Genomic DNA, 21,206 nt, shown 5'->3' with positions numbered 1-21,206 from the left:
TCATATAAAATAACTGACCATTATGACAATACAGGGGGGATTTAATTATGATAGATGTCTAATTAATCTTCTTGAGTTGGTCAAATAAGTCATTTCTGACCAGGCTTATTAGTTGGGCGCATGCGCAGTGACGGCAAAGCGCTTTTGGCTTTGTGTGTTGGTCCGACCACTGCAGAGCCATCTACCGCCGTTTCGCTCGTGTTCAACAAACACACACAGACGACACACAGAGGCAGCTAGCCAGCCAAGCTAGCTAACCAGCTAACCATGGTGAATGTAAAGAAGCGGAAAGGTCGAGTCGTTATAGATTCAGACTCTGAAGACAGCGCCAGTGATGATAATTTAGACCAGGTAAGGTTGCTTTAATTAATTTCACAATACGTGCCGCTTTGCTGGGTTGTCAACAACACCGTGCTTGTTGTGGTGGCGGCAGGCTCACTGAGCCGCCTCTGAGCTGGGCTCGCTAAGCTAGCGAACGGAAGGGGGTCTGACTAGCCCCTGGAATGAAAACATCCCAGTTAACGTCTGACGATGTAATACACACCAATGCCGTTTCTGATGTCGAAATGTATTTCCCATGAATGTTGTTGTGATAAGAGGGTTGAATGCAAGTTCTGAACGAGAAACTTTTTGGTTTGATGGTATGAATCGAACTTCGACGTTTCCAAACTGGTACGGTCCAGGTCCATTTAATTTCCGCAATTAGACGGACCCCGTAGGTAGCTGGTTAGCGATGCCTTGAGTTTGGAGGAAAGCACCATAGCGCCATAGGCCTGACGGTTTATTATGATGATACGGTAGCTACATACACATTGCTGTAGCTGCACTGCATAGATATATATCGACCCAATAGTTCTTGACGTTAGAATTATAAGGTTCTATCTCCATTTTTGTCAAAATGTTGTTTTTTACATAATCTGATCCATTAGGTGTTTATTAATGCCTGTGTGGTGTTCTTTTTAAAATGTTGACATTTTTTAGTTAGTAATTAATAAAATACAAACGTTCCGTCTCACAAAACATAATGGAATGTAAAAACTTTGACGCTCAATATCTCTGAACTACCCTAAACGGAGATAGAACCTTATAATTCTAAGCTCACGAATTGACACCGTTGTGATAGATGAGAGCTATTAAACAACGCCGTGTGCTCGTAGTGGTTTTTTAGGACGTTATCTGCTGAATGACGTCACGGGTGCAGCTAAAGTTCTATGTTGGTGTTGATATGACAACCACAGCTAGCGAGCTGACTGTTAGCTAACGTTACGGTTGTAGGAATGTGTTGTCAAAACTGCCTGTTTGCACAACTAGAACTCGCTAGCTGTATGTAGCCTATCGGGTTGAAACAGATCTCTAGTAGGAGTAGCTTGTTGTAGTGTGATTTTTTTTATTATCATCGCAGCTTGCTTGCTGAACTAGCCGTTTTGCTAATCGTTCTTTGCCAGATTGGATATTACCTTGTGAGATTACAAGCGAGGTAGCTACTAAGCTAGCTGGTTCTCTCAGTTCATCTTGTTGTTGTTGTCGTCTGTGGTGGTGATGATTGAAGTTTCGCTTTGTTGATTGGTTTGATATTTCAAGACAAATACGTCTAGATTCTGACATTGACACCGTGGGTGTCTGGTGAGATGTACCAACTAGCTTAATCAGGGCTCTACAGTGCGACCATTTCACTCGCATTTGCGACTAAAAATACATCTGTGCGACTAGAGAAATAAATTCACGAGCACACGTGCGAGTACAGATATATATATTTTTTTTTTTTTTATTCTAAAAATAAATCTGCGCGAACCGTGTGGCCACATTTTAAGCCGTCGGCCAGCCCGCTACGACCACGGGAAGTCATGTTAAAAGTGAAGTTACTTCTGTTAAACTGGCGCTAAGCTAACATCGCTAATCGCTAACTCCCTTTTGGGCCTTAAAGAGACAAGCGCCCTTTTCTCATCTCAAGCTTCATTAGCTTCATTAGCTCACCACATCTACAGATTTGGTCCCACACACTCCAGATTTGAACCCAAGGTTACAACCAGGGTTAACTACCCAGGGTAGAAAGTAGAAAGCTCTCAGACCTTCAGAACCCATTGAAAGTAGTGGAGGTACTCCAGAAGTCCAAATGCATCTCTAATCCTAGGAAACCCTAGGAAGCAAGTTGCCTATTAATGGCATGAAAATGCAACATGTTGTACTTGAGTGTGGCAGAGAGGTGGGACCCCCGGGGATGGTGGTGTGCTAACAGCTAGCCGCCGCAGAGGCACCGTGCTGGGCTGGCCACCTCCACATGTCACCACCCCGGGCAGCATGGGGCTGGGGACTGGTCATCTGGATGTGGGGTAGTTTAATACCCCTAGATGTGGAGTTGTCTGGCCACCGTGTGTGACTGATGTAGCCTGACCCAGCAGCAGGGAGGTGGGCAGCATGGAGACAGACCTCTGCATGGCCTGGCTGGGCTGCTAGCTGACAGACCTAGCCCTAAAGCCTGGCTGGGCTGCTAGCTGCTAGCTGACAGGCATGACATGGATGAATGAATGAACATGCTGCTAACCAGGAGAACTTGACACAACTAGTTACCATAATACAATGCCATCAACTCTGCGTCTAGTAGGGCTGTAGGCATGGGCCAATGTGTGATTTTGGTGCAAAAATTGCAAAATCACTAATAAAAATGTGTTATAATTACATTTTTCACTGTGCTCCTAAATTTCTTTGTGTGCCCCTAACATTTTTCATTTAGGAGCACATGTGCTCCTAGTGAAAAAGGTTAGCGTAGAGCCCTGCTTATACCACTATGCCCAACAATGTTATGGCAGTAATACAACACCAGAAATGTCGATTGTATTAATTGCTTGCCGATATGACTACAACATGTGTAAAGCCACCGAGTTGAATTGATTGACTTGTAAAGCTCAGCTGTCAATCTCAAGTTGATTGGCGTTATTGAGGTTACTTGTGTCTTCTGTAGCTTCTAAAATGTCTAATGTTATACATACAGTTTCCTCCAGAGAATATCTGATCTATTATATTAACTTCATTATGTTCATCTTGTCACAGGATCTGACACTTTCGTATTTATTTGGGTATAAGAACTGTCCAAACTGCTTTCTTTTTTTCACTGTGATTTCAGGCACACTCACACGTCTCTTCTTTCTTTCTCACCCCGTTCAGGAGCTTCTGTCGTTGGCCAAGAGGAAGCGGGTGGATTCGGATGAGCAAGAGGAGCCAGTCAGTAAGCCTGCAGCCTCATCAGACTCTGAGACCTCTGACAGTGATGATGAGGTAGGCTATGCCACAGAAATACCTTCTGTCTGCCTCTTATGATCCATTAAAAGTAGATAATGGGCCGGTTTCACAGACAAGGCTTAAGCCTAGTCCTAGACTAAAAAACATCTTCAATGGAGATTTTACATTGAAAGTTTGATTTAGTTCAGGACTAGTCTTAAGCCTTGTCTGTGAAACTGACCCAATATATCCTAGGTTATCCTATTGGGTTGTTAAGTCGTGACGTGTTTCCGGGTCCAAAGTTGGCTGAGGCGCTGTCTTCGAAATGCATTATATTTATATAGCGCTTTTCCGAGGCTCAAAGACGCTGACAAAAATGGGAAAGTGCTGTGTCCCTTGTTGTATGAATAGATCCGAGTCTAAAAAACGATTGAACTGTCATTCTACCGCTGTAGTACACTGGTACTCTGGTGCGGGGAATTTCTGGTTTGGACCCGGAAATTGCTAAACGTCACGTTTGACATCAGACTTAAAAACCAAATTATTCCAAGAATAATACTTTGTCCCATATAACAATGATTTTTAATTTTTATTTTTTTGTCTCAAAGTGGAGTCAACAAGTCAAGAAGAAAGTCAAGAAGAAGGTTAAGCAAGGGAAAGGAACCGAAAAGAAGAACACAGCGAAGAAAGGAAGGGTGAACAAAGCTGCGTCGTCTGGCAGCTCCAATGGAGACAGTTCTGCTGAGAGCTCCGCCCCAGAGGAGGGTAAGGTTTTGAGCGTCGCTGCTTCTGGTAGCTGAATGACTTTACACCACAGGTCGTAATGCCTAGTTCCCATTTGGTGCCTTTAAAAAAAAATGAGAACGCCTGCTTACACCTACTTTTTCAAATGACCCATATCTGATACCTGTGCTTACACTGGTAACATTTATAACGACCAGCATGCAGCATGAAACTCACGTCAAACATCATCAAAATGCGAAGACCGTCGTATTTTCTATGACGTGCAAATCAAAATTGAGCGTTATATGCGACCTGCCTGCTTACACCGCAGTCGACATGACACATATCAGATTCTTATCTGATTGAGGCCGGCATGTTATTGAGGCCTGAATCACATCTGAGAATATCAGATTCAATGTGCTTTGTTACTGCTTACACCTACATGTTACATATCAGATCTGCTTACACCTACATGTTACATATCAGATCTGTGCCACATGAGAAAAAAACGTGAGCAAAAAAATCGGAATAGTGTTACTTCGACCTGCGGTGTAAAGCCGGCCATAGAAATGCATGTCAGGGAGCATGTTTGATTTGACTGTTTGACTGTGAACCTATTAATATGGACTCCATCCAATTTTGCTCATCCACTAGGTGAAGTGTCTGATTCAGAAAGCAACAGCTCATCTTCGAGCTCGGACTCAGACTCGTCTTCAGAGGACGACGTCTTCCGGGACGGTTATGGAGACGACCTGATGGGCGACGAGGAGGACAGGACTCGCCTGGAGCAGATGACAGAGAAGGAGAGGGAGCAGGAGCTGTTCAACAGGATTGAGAAGAGGGAGGTGCTGAAGAGGAGGTGAGAGTAGGGCTGTTACGATTATTCAACGTCGTCGACGTCATCGACTACGTCAATACGTCGGTTAGCGTAATATGCGTCGGTTAGTCGTAAATAAACAAAATGGCGATTATTTATTTATTTTTATTTTTTTTTTTAAACCTTTATTTTACCAGGCGAGACAATTAAGTGTATGAGTGAAAAATGGATAGCTACTAGCTAATGTTACACAAGCAATGTAGCTCACCACAGTTCGTATGTCTTGTCTTCTGGTGTTAGTAACGTTAGCTATGTAGCTGGCTAGCTACGGTAGCCTATTGTCATTGTGGTGCAAGCACCTACTGTACGTTATCTAGCTCGTAGCTCGCATGCTACGTTAGCATCAATTTAATCTAATCATAACATAGCAGCGAGAGTAACGTTAGCTAGCTATGTGTTGTGGTGATGGACAGACTTCTAAATGGCCATGTTGGCATTCAAGTTGGCTAAACATAGCAGTGAGGTGGAGACAAATACGTTTTTTTATTTTTTATTTTTACAGTACAAAAATTATCGTTAGACTTATCGATAAATTAGTCGTTAGACTAATCGGATAATCGATAAAATAATCGCTAGATTAATCGTTAGAAAAATAGTCGTTTGGGACAGCTCTAGGTGAGAGAGAGCAAGAATAATGCTGCATAACACTTCGTGATGTTAGAATTACAAGGTTCTATCTCCATTTTTGTCAAAATTGAGTTTTTTACATAATCTGATCCATTAGGTCATCGTTTCTCAACGGGGGCGGTACCGGCCCGCAGGGGGCGTTCAGACAACATCGGGGGGCGCTGGAACAGATATTTTTTAAAGGGGGACGTTGAGGTGTTCTTGGGGGGCGTTCATGCATAAAGTATTTTTCTCATGAAAAACAGCTGTCAGCAGTGTTATTACGTTCGTAAATGCACGAACAGTCAGTTCGCTCCGACAAACCGTCTTTTCAGTCAGAACACCCGTCTCTGAGCGCTCCCAGAGCGCAGTGCTCTGAACTTGGCCGGGTTCTGTGACGCAGACAAATACTCACTCCCCGCATATACACACTACCCTCTGCGCTTATGCGTTCGCTTCCTTTCAATACAATAGTGCTAATACCATACCAAGATACCAGAACATCACAGCAGGAGCAACCTATCACAAAAAAGCGATAATATTGTAATGACCCAGTCGGGAAAGGGCCCTGTCGGTTACCAAGAATCTAACCGAGCAATCAGCTACGAATGTCCCCTCCCCACGTTCATCACAGTATAATATTACATAAATGTATTACTATTAAGTGCTGTTGTTGAAGTTATCCCTAGTGCCATTCTGAGGTTAGCATTGCGATGTGTTCGTCTTAACGTTTACAAACTAAAATATACGATCGCTTTTTAGTGATCTCTTGTGATGTCCTGAAAACGAACGCATAAGCACTACTCTGCTTGCGATTGGTCAGCTGTCAGCAGTGTTATTACTGGTACGTTCGTAAATGCACGAACGGTCAGTTGGACAAACTGTCTTTTCAGTCAAAGCACCCATCTCTGAGCGCTCCCAGCATAGCATTATAAAACAACTAAAATCATATATCATCAAAATGGCTGCGAAAAAGGTCAAATGCAGACAGTACTCTATTGAGTATCTTAGCTATGGCTTCATACCGTCTCCTAACAATGACCAACTCCCAATGTGTTTAGGAGTGAACAAGTATTTTCCAATGAGGCAATGAAACCCTCACGTCTAAAGGAGCACCGTAACAAGATACACCCGGACAAGGCAGATAAGCAGCATCCATTCTTCCAGGCCCTCAAAGAGAAACATGGTAGGAGCACCATCAGCAGTCTCTTCGCTAGGAAGACCACCCAGACTGACAGCGGGCTAATAGCATCCTATAATATCTCCCTGCTGATAGCCAAAGGTGGGCAGCCGTTCACAATTGGAGAGAAGTTGGTACTCCCTACCATCAAAGAAGTAATATCTACTGTGATGGAGCGTGATCCCACACAGGTGCTGAAATCCATCCCACTCAGCAATGACACCGTAGCACGCAGGATAGATGAAATGGGCGCCGATACAGAGGAGCAGCTGTGTGCCATCCTGCGGGAAACTCCATTCAGCCTTAAGCTGGATGAGACAACCACTGCTGACAATAATGCTCTGTTGATGGCCTATGTCCGCTATAGTGCCTCCAGCAGTCAGGAGATGGCTGAGGAATTTTTATTTTCCAAATATCTGGAAACAGACACCAAGGGCCAAACCATTTTTAATGCACTGGATGCATATCTACAGGAGAAGTCAATCCCAATCAAGAACATCCTTGCATGTGCCACTGACGGTGCCCCGTCCATGGTTGGCAGGTACTGTGGCTTCACCGCTCTGCTGAAGGAGCAGGTCCCGCATGTCCTCACAGTCCACTGTGTCTTGCACCGCCACAACCTTGTGGCCAAATCTAAAAGTCCACCTCTCCATGAGTCTCTCAATGTTACAGTCAAGGCAATAAACAAAATAAAAGCCCACGCCCTGAATACCAGATTGTTCAGACAGCTGTGTCAGGAAAATGACGAGACCTTTGAGCGTCTTCTTCTCCACACTGAGGTCCGCTGGCTCTCAAAAGGAAACTGCCTTTCTCGCATTTGTGAGCTGTTTGACAGCATCGTGGAGTTCCTGGAGGAGGTGGATGCAGCTCTTGGGGAACAGGTGTCATCCAGCCGCTGCGACATCATGTACCTCGCAGACTTCTTTGGAAAAATGAATGAAGTCACACTGAAGCTCCAAGGAAAAGGAGTTACTCTGGTCCAGAACAAGGCGGTCATCCAGAGTCTCACCTCCAGGCTGGATCTATACAGGCAGAGCATAGGCAGGAGGCAGTTTGCTCATTTCCTGCTGTTGACCAAGGTAATCTAGCCTAGGCTACTAAATTATGATAATAATAAATAATACATGTAATAAATGTAGGCTACTCTATGCAAAACTATATTTGTGTTCCTGGTTAGTATAAATAACTTATGTTCTGTGTTCTTATGTATTATGAGTATAAACTTTAAGAAACATCAATTAGTTAACTAATTAGCAATAAAATAACCAGTTCAAAATCAGATAGTAACATTCTGCACATATAACAATTTCCTGGTTATGCTCATTGCAGGTGTCTGAGGCTCTTACCGATGAGCGCATCCTCATTTACACAGACCACCTGAGGATGGTGAATGCTGACTTGAAGATCCGCTTCAGGGATCTTTTGGACCTTGATGTTCCCATCTGGGTGGTGCAACCCTTTCAGGCGGACGTGGCGGAATGCGAGCCAGCAATCCAGGAGCATCTCATCGACATCCAGAGTGACGATGAGGCCCAGGCTATTTTCCGCACCTCTGGCTGGGGCAACATGTGGGTCAAGTACTCTCAGCGTTACCCGGCTCTGTGGGAGAAAGTGAGGCTGCTTCTTCTGGCTTTCCCAACCACATACCTGGTGGAGCAGGGATTCAGCCAGGTCCTCCACATGCAGTCCAAGTACCGCAATCGCTTGAACTTGACGGCCTCAGGTGCACTGCGACTGAAACTAACTTCTCTGCAACCCGCAGTGAAGAAACTGGCGGAGAACCACCAAGCGCAGGGCTTACACTAATCCCTCCCCCCCGTGCAATTTGGCGAAATGTCACACCAGCACACTTAAAAAACGAACAATGTTAGTTGTAATGTACAGTTTTGTAGCCTACTGTTTGTTCTGCACCAGACGTGTGCAATTGCTGCTGTTCCGTAGCGTCTGTCTGTATTCTGTTTGTATTCTCTTGTCTGAGTTTGTTTAACACTCATAAACACAATTTGTATTCACATTCACATGGCTTTTCTGCTCTCTGATGACTAATGATAATGATATTCCAACTGCCCAGTTAAATCCAATTTATTATTTGGCATTCAGTGACATGCTTTTTAAATGATATAACACAGAATATTAGTCAACATTAATATTCAGGGGAGAAAATAAGCCTACTTTTTTATGTGGGGTGGTAAGAGACCTGGATAATGGACAGGGGGGCGCTGGCCCAAAAAAGGTTGAGAACCACTGCATTAGGTGTTTATTAATGCCTGTGTGGTGTTATTTTTTTAAATGTTGACATTTTTTGGTTAGTAATTCATAAAATACAAAGGTTCCATCTCACAAAACATAATGGAATGTAAAAATGTTGACGCTCAATATCTCTGAACTACCCTAAATGGAGATAGAACCTTATAATTCTAAGCTCACGAGTTGCAGTTGTCTGTGGCAGGTTATTTGAATTTATAGCTATCCTGAGAAAAACTATTTTTTTACTAAATTTGTCAGATTTGAAATTAAGAAGAAACTGAAGACTGCAAAGAAGAAAGAAAAAGAAGAGAAGAAAAAGAAACAGGAGGAAGAACAGGAGAAAAGGAAGCAATCTCAGGTTCATCCGGATACACAAGTGGTGAGTTAATGTATAGCAGTATCAGGAGGCTGTACTTATATAGCGCCTTTATCCAAAGCGCTTTACAACGGCCTCATTCACACATTCACACACCAATGGCGGCAAGGTGCCATGCAAGGCGCCGGCCGGCCCGCTCACTGGGAGCAATTTGGGGTTCAGTGTCTTGCCCAAGGACACTTCGACATGTGGCCAGCCAGGGCTCGAACCGCCGATCTGCCAACCTTGCAATCATAAGATTGCGGCTCTACCTCCTGCGCCACAGCCGCCACAGTACTGGTAGCAGTATGAGGAGGCTGTACTGGTAGCAGTATGAGGAGGCTGTACTGGTAGCAGTATGAGGAGACTGTACTGGTAGCAGTATGAGGAGGCTGTACTGGTAGCAGTATGAGGAGGCTGTACTGGTAGCAGTATGAGGAGGCTGTACTGGTAGCAGTATCAGGAGACCGTACTGGTAGCAGTGTCAGGAGACTGTACTGGTAGCAGTCCCTCTACGCTGCATGATCGGCTGGGGGCGGCTGTGGCTCAGGAGGTAGAGTCGCTGCCTAATGGTCACAAGGTTGGCAGATCGGCGGTTCGAGCCCCGGCTGGCCACATGTCGAAGTGTCCTTGGGCAAGACACTGAACCCCAAAATTGCTCCCAGTGAGCGGGCCGGCGCCTTGCATGGCAGCTTGCCGCCATTGGTGTGTGAATGTGTGTGTGAATGGGTGAATGAGAGGCCGTTGTAAAGCGCTTTGGAGCAGCAAAAAAGGCGCGATATAAGTGCAGTCCATTTACCATATAACATTTGACCATTTACCATGATCCACAGGGGAAAGACGCAAACCTTTTGAAACTGTGAGACAGAAGCAGCCAGGTGAAACCGGGAACAAGTCGCCAACCAATCAAAATGTTCAGACTTTTATTCTGAAAAATGTAAATACATTTCTACATAGTGAATAGTGGGGATTACTCACCGAATCCATTGCATTGCAATGTTTTGGCTTGACTAGCGAGTATGTGTCATTGATTTTCAACAACGCTGAAATTTAAATTAAACAAATAAAGAAACAGACTTAAGGTCAGAACGGTTCGTCGTTTGGCGACTTGTCCCCGGTATCACCAGCAGCTATCACATATATGCCATTTCTTGTAAGTAGCACACTAGATACACGTTTCTTATTGTGTAAATGGACTGCACTTATATAGCGCCTTTTTTGCTGCTCCAAAGCGCTTTACAACGGCCTCTCATTCACACATTCACACACGCATTCACACACCAATGGCGGCAAGCTGCCATGCAAGGCGCTCACTGGGAGCAATTTGGGGTTCAGTGTCTTGCCCAGGGACACTTCGACATGTGGCCAGCCGGGGCTCGAACCGCCGATCTGCCAACCGTGTGATCATTAGACGGCGGCTCTACCTCCTGCGCCACAGCCGCCCCCAAAACTAAGGACGCATGGAATTACATAGGATTGACACTGCAGCCCTTGTCGATGGCAGATGGGGTAGATGTAGTTTGTCTCACCTGCTCCCTTCTCTTCCAGGTTATGTCTCATAACAAGGAGAGAAGATCCAAACGTGATGAAAAGCCAGACAAGAAGTCCCAAGCCATGGAGGAACTGAAAGCAGAACGAGAGAAAAAGAAAAACAGAACAGGTTGGTTCACTTCTGTATTCTCATTTATATGCCTATCGTGAGGTTAGAATTATAAGGTTCTATCTCCATTTTTGTAAAAATTTAGTTTTTTACATAATCTGATCCATTAGGTGTTTATTAATGCCTGTGTGGTGTTATTTTTGAGTTAGTAATTAATAAAATACAAAGGTTCCATCTCACAAAACATAATGGAATGTAAAACTTTGACGCTCAATATCTCTGAACGACCCTAAACGGAGATAGAACCTTATAATTCTAAGCTCACGCTATGGAGTGATGCATGTCCTCAGTAAACTGTACTGATCACATGGGACCTTTTCTCTGAGGACAGCGGAGCTCCTGGCCAAACGGCAACCCCTGAAGACCAGCGAGGTTTACTCTGACGACGAGGAGGAGGAAGAGGAGGATGACGACAAATCATCTGTAAAGAGTGATCGCAGTTCACGCTCATCATCTTACGACGAGGATGAAGAGTGAGTATATGTCACCTGGAGATCACTCTGACTAGCAGCACTTGGTCAATAAAGCAAGCACTGCATTGAAGTGTGATTTGGGGGTTTTGAGGTCTTCACACTAATGTACCATATTGTTTATCTGTGATTTATTTGAAACATTGCTGCAGAACTAACCAATGACCAACCTTTAAAATGCTTTGTTGTGTTCTAGAAAAGAGGAGACTCCACCAAAGTCGCAGCCGGTTTCACTACCGGATGAACTAAACCGGATTCGTCTGTCCCGACATAAGCTGGAGCGCTGGTGCCATATGCCCTTCTTTGCCAAGACTGTGACCGGATGCTTTGTGCGAATAGGGATCGGGAACAGTAGTAGCAAACCAGTTTACCGGGTATGAAGCATTTAAAGAGCTAGCTACGCTACGGATAGTCTGTATCATTTCAGCCTGTAATAATAATAATAACTTTATTTGTATAGCGCTTTTCCTGCAAACGTTGCAGCTCAAAGTGCTTTAATCACTTAATTTAATTATTTTGTAATTTAAATGCAATTTTAAAAGGATGGGTTTTTATAATCTTAATTTCATTATTTAGTCATTTAAAGGCAATATTAAAAAGATGGGTTTTTAGCCTTGACTTGAACATATTTGCTGAGGTTGCATCCCTAATGTAAACTGGCAGTGCATTCCACAATTTGGGTGCATAAAATGAGAATAGTTCTAAAAAGTAGTTCTAAAAAGTAGCCGAAATGTGTGAAAACGGGTCCCCGTCATGTCATGTGCCCTGCAGTCTGTGTCTGGTGCTTGTGCGTGGATTCCATAGATCATATTTATAAGAACTATATGTTGACCGTCCGGGCCAAAAACGAGAGGATGGAAAAATGACAGACGTTGTGGTGACGACTCATAGCATCACCCATAGCATCACTTAAGCAGTCATTCCTTCTTAACTTAGGAGTCTGTTCATTGGGAATTATTTTGTGGCCCATTTTGTCTTTGGCATTCAGTTGTGTTGAATGATTTTGTATTTCAATTATTTCCCTGTTACCAGGTTGCTGAAATAGTGGATGTGGTAGAAACCGCAAAAGTTTATCAGTTGGGACCAACAAGGACAAACAAAGGTCTACAGTTGAGGTAAGAATTCAGTTTCAGCTACATTTCACTCTTTTCTGCAGGGTTCCCGCGCTGGTCTTAAAAAGCCTTAAAGTCTCAAATCCAGCATTCCAATTTACAAGGCCTAAAAAGGTCCCAAATTCCAGTTATTCAGTCTAAAAACGAGGAGCTAGGTCTTAAAAATGAGATCCTGCAAGGAAACCAGCCCGACCACATCTATTTACTCGGAAATTAATCAAGCTGGAACCCAAAAAAAGCCAATTCGCTTCCTTTTTGTCTGTATGGCAGTGAAATCCCTAATTTCATCACCTCGAGGATGACAAAAAGCTATCATATGGTGTCGCGAATAGGTCTAAAATTATATTCAAAGATGTCTAAAAAAGGTCTTAAATGTGACTTGTTGAAACTTGTAGGAACCATGTTTCTGCCACTACCCTTTTCATTCAAGTCAGTGACTGTTGCTCTGTACTGTTTCCTCTCTCTTCCTCAGACACGGCAACGACACCCGCGTCTTCAGACTGGAGTTTGTGTCCAATCAGGAATTCACAGAACACGAGTTTATGAAGTGGAAAGAAGCGGTGAGTTAATAATGGGATGGAGGAGCAAGGATGCTTTAACATGTGTTTGGTGACTATTAACATTGACTAACATGCAAGAATGTCTCAATGCTGGTGGTGTTAGGAGAACTGTCAACATGGAGCAGCAATTCGGTTGTTAAGTCTGACGTCAAACGTGACGTTTAGCAATTTCCGGGTCCAAACCAGAATTCGCCGCACCAGAGTACCAGTTCTCCAGTTTTTTTTTTACCAGTTTTTTAGACTCGGATCTATTTATACAACAAGGGACACAGCACTTTCCCGTTTTCCCCATATTGTCAGGGTCTTTGAGCCTCGGAAAAGCGCTATATAAATATAATTTATTATTATTATTACTGAGGCATTTCGAAGAGAGCGCCTCAGCCAACTTTGGACCCGGAAACACGTCACGACTTAACAACCCAATATGTTAGGCCTGGGGTAGTATCCCCATCAATAAGCCAGTGCTGAATAAGCCAGGGGCGGCTGTGGCGCAGGAGGTAGAGTCGCCGTCTAGTGATCGCAAGGTTGGCAGATCGGCGGTTCGAGCCCCGGCTGGCCACATGTCGAAGTGTCCATGGGCAAGACACTGAACCCCCAAATTGCTCCCAGTGAGCGGGCTGGCCGGTGCCTTGCATGGTAGCTTGCCATTGTAAAGCGCTTTGGATAAAGGCGCTATATAATATAAGTCAGTCCATTTTGCTGATATGTGGCTTTCCTCAGATGATCATTGCTTCAATGCAAGTCCCGACTCTGGACGAAATCACCAAAAAGGAGCAGTCCATCAAAGAGGCGGTCAACTATAAGTTCAACGATAAAGACATAGAGGATGTGAGTCTTTGTATCTTGCCAATGCAGACTTTTCTCTGCCGTCATATATATATATATATTTTTTAAAGTATGCTAAGTATGATTATGATCGTTGAATAGGTGTTATAACAGGGTATCCGCGGTGTCTTGAAAAGTATTAAAAGTTGATGAATAAATTTTGGGAAAATCAAGACCCTTAATTAATAGGTATTAAAATGTGTTATCACGATTTTATGAGGTCTTGAATTTTGTAGGTATTTTTTCTGAATTAGACTCTGTCCAAAGAGTTTGAGTCCTAAAAACTTTTGGTAAAAGTTTGTGAATTTATTAGTTTTATTAAAAAACAAAGATCAACCGAAGATTCTGTTGTATGATAGTGGTCTAGTAGTCTATTGCAAACTAAAACTGTTAAGTTAAAGGTGTCACTGATGTCAACGGTTACAGCTCGAAGTGGCGAAAAATATTGACAAGGTCTTTCAAAAGTCTTAGAAAGGTATTGAAAATAACCTCAAGATTCCTGTATAAACCCTGTATAATGTACCTTTTATGTTCCGTCACAGATCGTAAAGGAAAAAGACAGATTCCGAAAGGCACCCCCCAATTATGCTATGAAGAAAACGTCACTCCTCAAAGATAAGGTAGCCGAAATAATTATTGTAGTTTTTTACTGTGTTCCACATCACTGTTTGTTTGTGTTCTCAGACGGGTGCTTTTATTGTTGTATCGAACAAAAAGCTATCATATGGTGTTGCGAATAGGTCTAAAATTATATTCAAAAAGGTCTAAAAAGGTCTTCAATTTGACTTGTTGAAACTTGTAGGAACCTGTATTGTATGTGTCATAAATGTGTTTGTATGTATGTGTGTTGGTCTGCAGGCCATGGCAGAGGAGAGTGGAGATGGTGACAAGGTGAAAGTGATCCAGGATGAGCTGAACACCCTGGAGGAGAGGGCAGAAGCCCTGGACCGGCAGAGGACCAAGAGCATCTCCGCCATCAGGTACGCAGAGGCGACTCGTCAGTCCAAAGCTTCTGTTTAGTCCCATGTTTGAGTTTACATCAGTGAATAACTATCTTTAGAATTATCTTTAGGCTCGTAAGTGGCGTAGCACACTAAGGTGCATGCAATTCGGTTGTTAAGTCGTGACGTGTTTCCGGGTCCAACGTTGGCTGAGGCACTCTCTTCGAAATGCCGCAGTAATAATAATAAAAATATATATTTGTATAGCACTTTTCCGAGGCTCAAAGATGCTGACAATATGGGGAAAAACAGGAAAGTGCTGTGTCCCTTGTTTTATGAATAGATCCGAGTCTAAAAAACGATTGAACTGTCAATAACCCCCCCCCCCGGACATGCATACGACCTCCCCTACCCCCTAACCATCTCACCCCCTCCCCGTTAGTTAACTCTGTGTTCTATGTGCCCATGTTATCTGTTGCTTGCTGTTTCTGTGTTTTCCGTTTCTCCCATATTGTCAGCGTCTTTGAGCCTCGGAAAAGCGCTATATACATTTTATGAATTAGTATTATTATTATTATTATTATTATACCGCTTTATTATACTGGTACTCTGGTGCGGGGAATATTTTATTTGGACCCAGAAATTGCTAAACGTCACGTGTGACGTCAGACTTAACAACCGAATATCATAGCAAGGTCCCTGGTTCAATTCCGGCCATCGTCATATCCTGCATGTCACCCCCCCTCTCTCTCACCCATCCTTTCTGTCAATATCTACTGTCAGTATCCTAATAAAGCAAAAATGCCCTAAACCATATTTAAAGAAAAAAAGATTTAAAAAAACAACAACTCTAAAAGCAGTGTTGGTGTTTTTTTTAAAATTCCATGGTAAAAGATGGATGAATATCTTTTGAAATGATGAGCTGTTGGTGATATTTCTCTTTTTCATCATTCCCCTCTGGCTATATGTGTCTCTACGTCTGTCTAAAACCCTTATCCCCTTCCCAGCTATATTAATCAGAGGAATCGGAGCTGGAACATAGTGGAATCTGAGAAGGCACTTGTGGTAAGTTACTCATCCTCCATCCTTTAAACCTTGGAGTTTATTATTATTATTATTATTATTATTATTATTAATCCTTTATTTAACCAGGGTAGTCATATTGAGACAGTAGCCTCTTTTTCAAATGAGCCCTTGCCAAGAAAAGCAGCACTTAATTAAAAGATACCATTACAGTATAAAAACATACAATATACAACATAAAATAACAACAGAAACAGTGGAGCAGATACAGCCTATAAAAGATAACCTAAGCACATTTGCATGTATGATTCAGAGTCTCTGTAACATACAGTTTAAAGTCAGAGAGTGGAATGAACATGTTAAGTTTCAACTTTTTCTGAAGTACATTCCACTATGGAGTATGGAGTTTATGGAGTATGGAGTTTTGGTGTATGAAATTATGACTTTCTCTCTCAGGCTGAGGGGCAGAATGCCAAGGGCCAACAAATGGACCCCTTCACTCGAAGACAGTGCAAACCCACCATGGTGTCCAATGTGAGAGTTAAAACTACTTCTCAGATATATCTTTTTAATTAATTTAAATTAATGTCATGTTCTGAAGAACCTGTCAGTTGGTATTTGGTGTAGAGATTTGTATTTGTGTTTCTGCAGGCCAGAGACCCTTCAGTACACGCAGCTATCCTGGCTGCCCTGAACCAGAAGTACGGCTCTGGATCAGACGCAGATAACCAAGCAGTGTTCGACAAACTGGTAAGAGAGATTACCTTTATGTTCATGGACCCATTACCTTTTTTTTTGTTATAAAAAACAAATATACATATATATGTTACGGTACATGTGGGAAAATGGTTTATGTTGGCATTTCCGGGAACATGGTAGCATAAAACGTTGACTTGGTACATGCTGGCATGTCTAACCCTAATCCTAACTCTAGCACCTAACCCTAACCCTAGTTTTCACACATGTACCGTATTCACACATGTACCGTAACATATATATATGTATGTATGTATGTATTTCTCTTTCAGCCAGTTGCTTGCAGTTTCTTTCAGCAACTAGCCTGTTTACATTCTTCGGCGTATGGGTAGTTGTTTTCCTCTCCACTCCACCAGGCTCGGGCCGAGGGGCTACCCTTTTACCACCCCGAGACCTGGTTGAGGGGCTCACCCGGGCTATATTTCTGGACACCCCTCCAGAAGCCACGTCACCGTCTCGTCATCTAATACCGACAGACCATGCATCCCGTTGGGTGGGTGGTACACCGGGCAATCCAGGATAACATGGTCTGCGGTTTGGTCCTCTGCGCCACACTCGCACGACGCATTTGGGGCCAAGCCCCATCTGTGCATTGATGAGCGGAAACGCCCGACGCCGGTCCGGAGACGATTGAGCCTCACCCAGGATAGCCTTGGCAAGTCCATCCCGAGGGGCTCAGGGCCGGCGACTGGGATGTGGTCGCGGAGTTTGGAGGTGTTAGCCTCCCACTCCGCGCGCCACATATAATCCGCCCATCCTGCCGCACTGATGTTAAGATCTCTGCATTGCTGCCTGAGATCCTGTGCGGCAGGCACAAATGGATGTCTCGACTTGAGACGCCGGGAGGGCTCCGCTGTTATAGTGAGCCTATCATGGAGCAGATGGTTATTAAGCTCCACGGCCCGGCAGGCGAGACGTGCTGTGGCTCCCATGCGGCGGAGGCCTGCGGGCTGGATGCCTGCTAGGATGGGAAGGTTGTCCACGGGGGTAGGACGCAGGCATCCTGTCACAATGCGCAAGGCTTAGTTTATAGGCGAGCCGATGAGGTGGGTGTGGGCACTGCGACACCATACTGGGGCGCAGTATTCACTAGTTGAATAAACGAGGGCTAGGGCTGCCGTGCGCAAGGTCCTTGCGCCAGCGCCCCAGCCCGAGCCAACCAGTCGCCTCATCAACGCCACACAAGCTGTTAACTTCTTGCGCAGTGACTCAAGGTGTCGGCGAAACGTGAGCGTCCTGTCCAATGTCACGCCGAGATAGATTGGCTCAGTGGAACATGGCAGGGGAGTTCCATCTAGGTGTACTCTAAGCTCACGTTTAGCCTCCCTGTTGTTAAGGTGGAAGGCAGCCGACACCGTCTTTGCCTCGCTAAGCTTCAATCTCCATTTCCGGAAGTATGCCACTAGTGTCTGCATGTCCTGGCTCAGAATCCCCTCCACAGACTGCCAATTTCCAGCAGAGTACACCACTGCGAGGTCGTCTGCGTAGGCGTACTTCCGTGAGAGTGTGTTGGGCAGGTCATAGGTGTAGATATTATAGAGGAGGAGGGCCAGGACCGATCCCTGAGGGACGCCTTTCTTAAGGCGTCGAAGCCTGCTTAGCTGTCCGCAACCGGTGGTGAGGGTAAAGCTGCGGTTACGGATGAGCTCCATGATCATTCTGACCATGTGCCTGTCCGGCAGCAGGCGGAGCAGCTTGCAGGAGAGGCCGCGATGCCATACGTTATCGTAGGCAGCCGTCAGGTCTATAAAGACGGCCCCGGCCTTCTTTTTTGCCGAAAAGCAATCCTCGATGTCTTGAGTCATAAGGGTGGCTTGATCTACAGTCGACCTCCCGCGTCGGAACCTGGCCTGCTCACGTGGGAGCAGCGGGTCGACAATTGGTTCGATGCGAGTGTAGATGAGACGCTCGAGGATCTTGAAGGGGATGCATAACAGAGAGATGGGACTAACTCTTAGGGTCCCCTTCAGGCTTATTCGGTTTAGGGATCGCAGCAACTAGGGCCCTTCGCCAGATTTTGGGGATCTTGAGTTGGCGCAAACAGGAAGTGAGGAACGCTCTCAGCCAGGACTTCAAGGCGGGTGCGGCATGGAGAATAAGCTCCGGGCAGATGGAATCAGGCCCCGGAGCTTTCCCTGGCTTTAGATGCTGGAGGGCAGCAGCGAACTCCTCCGGGGTGAATTCACCGGAGATGTAGTCACTGCTAGGTGTTGGGGCCCTCCAGAGGTCTGACACTTCTTTTGCGAGACGACTCACGGTCTTTACCCTCGTATGAACCACTTTTCACAAATTGTGATGCGATTTTATTTGCAGAGATGGGGCAGTGACGGGGGGAGTGTCTGGACCTACCAGTGAGATTGTTCATGATACTCCATGCCTTACGGCTGGAGTGCGAGAAGTCGATGGAGTCAATAGCCTCCTCCCAGCGCTCCTGTCTTTTACGGCTGAGTCTTGACAGCAAGGCTGTTGCGAGCCTGTCCGACTCAGCTCCTGCAGGGGCCTGGAGGAAGGCACAGTGGAGCTTTTCACACTCCTCATCCCAACACGGTTTGTAGCTAATGCGACGTCCGCGTTGGATAGATTTGTTTGCCGCTTTCACCAACATGCCGCAGAAGTCCCGGTACGCCTCATCCACGTTGTTAGAGTTAGGCGATGGGAGGTGCCTTGTGGATTTGTTGGTAAGGAGGCGGAAGCGTTTCCAGTCGGCCTTTCGGATGTTCCACCGTTTCACTGGCTCACTCGGAACAAGGTTCACGAGTTTGGCCGTTGTTATCAGTGAGGGTCGATGTTGAGACCTCGGGAACTTTCCTAAATCACGTCTATCGGGGAGCCGGTTGTCAGCGCTGGCACTCGCGAATGCCAGGTCAGGGTTCGTCCCAGTGTTCCAGCGACCGGAGCGGAAGCTGGCTGCGCGCTTGGGGTCGTACAACAGGGCCAGGCTGTTATTAGCTGCCCAGACAGCCAGGTTCTGGGTAGACCCAGCTAGCTCAAAGTTTGGTAGAACTAGCTTGTCTGCTGATATGCAGTGGGTCTCCTGGAGGAGAATGACGAGGGCCTTGGTGGTATTGGCCAGGTGTTCGATGACGTCAATCTTACTGGGGGTTAGTCCTTCGGTGTTCAGCTGCAGTATTCTGGGTTCGAGGTCAGCAGACCTCTCCCCCGGCTGCGGCCGAACACCAGCCCGGGTGAGGGGCCCTGGTTGGCAAACTTTGTTTCGCTTCTTGCTTTTGGCAGTCATTAGCTACTTACGGGGGGCACCACAAGAAGGTGTTTGCCACGCCACATCAACATGCACGGATGCTGAATGCTCTCTATTCGCTTGGTGATTCGCAGTTCGCACAAGGTTTTCCACTTGTTGTGAGCTTAGAGTTCACTAGCTTTAGAGACCCCAGGCCTGTTTACATGTTCAGAGCTCAAGGTTGCCCCTTTTTTGCACTATGTTGCCTGAAAGGGAGAAAAGTCTCACAGAAGTGGGACAGAAGGGACAGAAGTGGCTGGGCTGGCCAAATACAAAAAAAAGAAAAAGTGTGATTTAAAATGTGTTAAAAAAGTTAATGCGTTAATGCGAAATTAACACGTTAAAGTCCCAGCCCTAATATATACAGTATATATATATATATATATATATATAATATAATTGTTCTATCTTTATATGTGATAGGGACAAGGACTGCCTGGCTACTACAAAGACAAAGAAGTCGCAAAGACAAACAGCGACCTCTCAGAAGACCTATTTAAAGTTCACGATTTTGACGTCAAGATCGACCTACAAGTTCCTAACGCCGGTAAGATCATATCCTGTCTGTGTATCTTGTTGTGCAATTATTTCGACAAGACTGCTCATGTTGTACCATTATAAAACGTGACCCACTCATTCTTCTTCCCTGTGTTGTAGAAGCCAAGTCTCTCTCCGTCAGCTCCAACGCTCTGCCCGTGAAGGACGGAGCGCCCCGCAGGTCTCTCAACCTGGAGGACTACAAGAAGAGGAGGGGTCTGATCTAAAGGCACACGCCCTCATTCAGACCACCGTGCATGTGTTGGCCAATCGCCCCCCTGGGGCTCCCGGGGCAACGTGCGTGTGTGTGTGTGTGTGTGTGTGTGTGTGTGCATGAGAGTGTGTGTGTGTACGAGAGAATAAGTGTGTGTGTGTGTGTGTGTGTGTGTGTGTGTGTGTGTACGAGAGAATTAGTGTGTGTGTGTGTGTGTGCGTGTGCGTGCATGAGAATGAGTGTGTGTGTGTGTGTGTGTGCACGAGAGAATGAGTGTGTGTGTGTGTGTGTGTGTGTGTGTGCATGAGAGAATGAGTGTGTGTGTGTGTGTGTGTGAGCAAGACCGTGTGTGAGACTGTCAATCCTAAAACAGAGAAAATATTGATTAAGAGAAGACAACGTGTTTTTCTTTCAGGGTCTCTTGGAAGAAAGTTGTCCAGCAGTTATTTTTTTGGGTTATTTTTTTTTATTATTATTATTATTATGTGAAAAATCATACTGGGAATTGTGTTTTTTCCTCTTAGTTCTTTCTAAGTTTTTATATATATATATATATATATATATATATATATATATATATATATATATATAACTTTGTTCCCCTCATTCAGATCTTAAGTTCTTCACTCCTGTTGTTTTTTTGCAAGGACACAGTTCTTGTGGATT

General features: G+C 44.8%; 1 protein-coding gene across 1 annotated transcript; it reads left to right on the top strand.

Moving 5' to 3' along the window:
- The first annotated feature begins 220 nt into the window (after positions 1 to 220).
- Positions 221 to 20,990, top strand: rtf1 (RTF1 homolog, Paf1/RNA polymerase II complex component). Its single transcript, XM_080537413.1, has 18 exons — positions 221 to 351; positions 3,163 to 3,273; positions 3,825 to 3,981; positions 4,594 to 4,798; positions 9,108 to 9,228; positions 10,753 to 10,864; positions 11,196 to 11,337; positions 11,531 to 11,708; positions 12,367 to 12,449; positions 12,919 to 13,006; positions 13,727 to 13,834; positions 14,374 to 14,451; positions 14,690 to 14,811; positions 15,780 to 15,837; positions 16,252 to 16,329; positions 16,447 to 16,545; positions 20,213 to 20,336; positions 20,447 to 20,990. The coding sequence occupies exons 1-18, from the start codon at positions 268 to 270 to the stop codon at positions 20,551 to 20,553; spliced, it is 2,055 nt and encodes a 684-aa protein (XP_080393539.1). The 5' UTR covers positions 221 to 267; the 3' UTR covers positions 20,554 to 20,990.
- Positions 20,991 to 21,206: the final 216 nt, after the last annotated feature.

This window comes from Nansenia antarctica (genome assembly GCF_963989245.1).
Source record: "Nansenia antarctica genome assembly, chromosome: 1".
In the NCBI taxonomy this organism is placed as follows: Eukaryota; Metazoa; Chordata; class Actinopteri; order Argentiniformes; family Microstomatidae; genus Nansenia; species Nansenia antarctica.
Note: the sequence above shows the minus strand (reverse complement) of the source record. Positions and strands in the feature narration are given on the sequence as shown.

What these genes read in the sequence shown, in the direction of transcription:
- rtf1 (XM_080537413.1), top strand. Translation starts at nt 268, where the DNA reads ATGGTGAATGTAAAGAAGCGGAAAGGTCGAGTCGTTATAGATTCAGAC. An exon ending in AATCTGAGAAGGCACTTGTG is followed by an intron (nt 15,838 to 16,251) that starts GTAAGTTACTCA and finishes TTTCTCTCTCAG; the next exon opens with GCTGAGGGGCAGAATGCCAA. An exon ending in AAGCAGTGTTCGACAAACTG is followed by an intron (nt 16,546 to 20,212) that starts GTAAGAGAGATT and finishes TATATGTGATAG; the next exon opens with GGACAAGGACTGCCTGGCTA.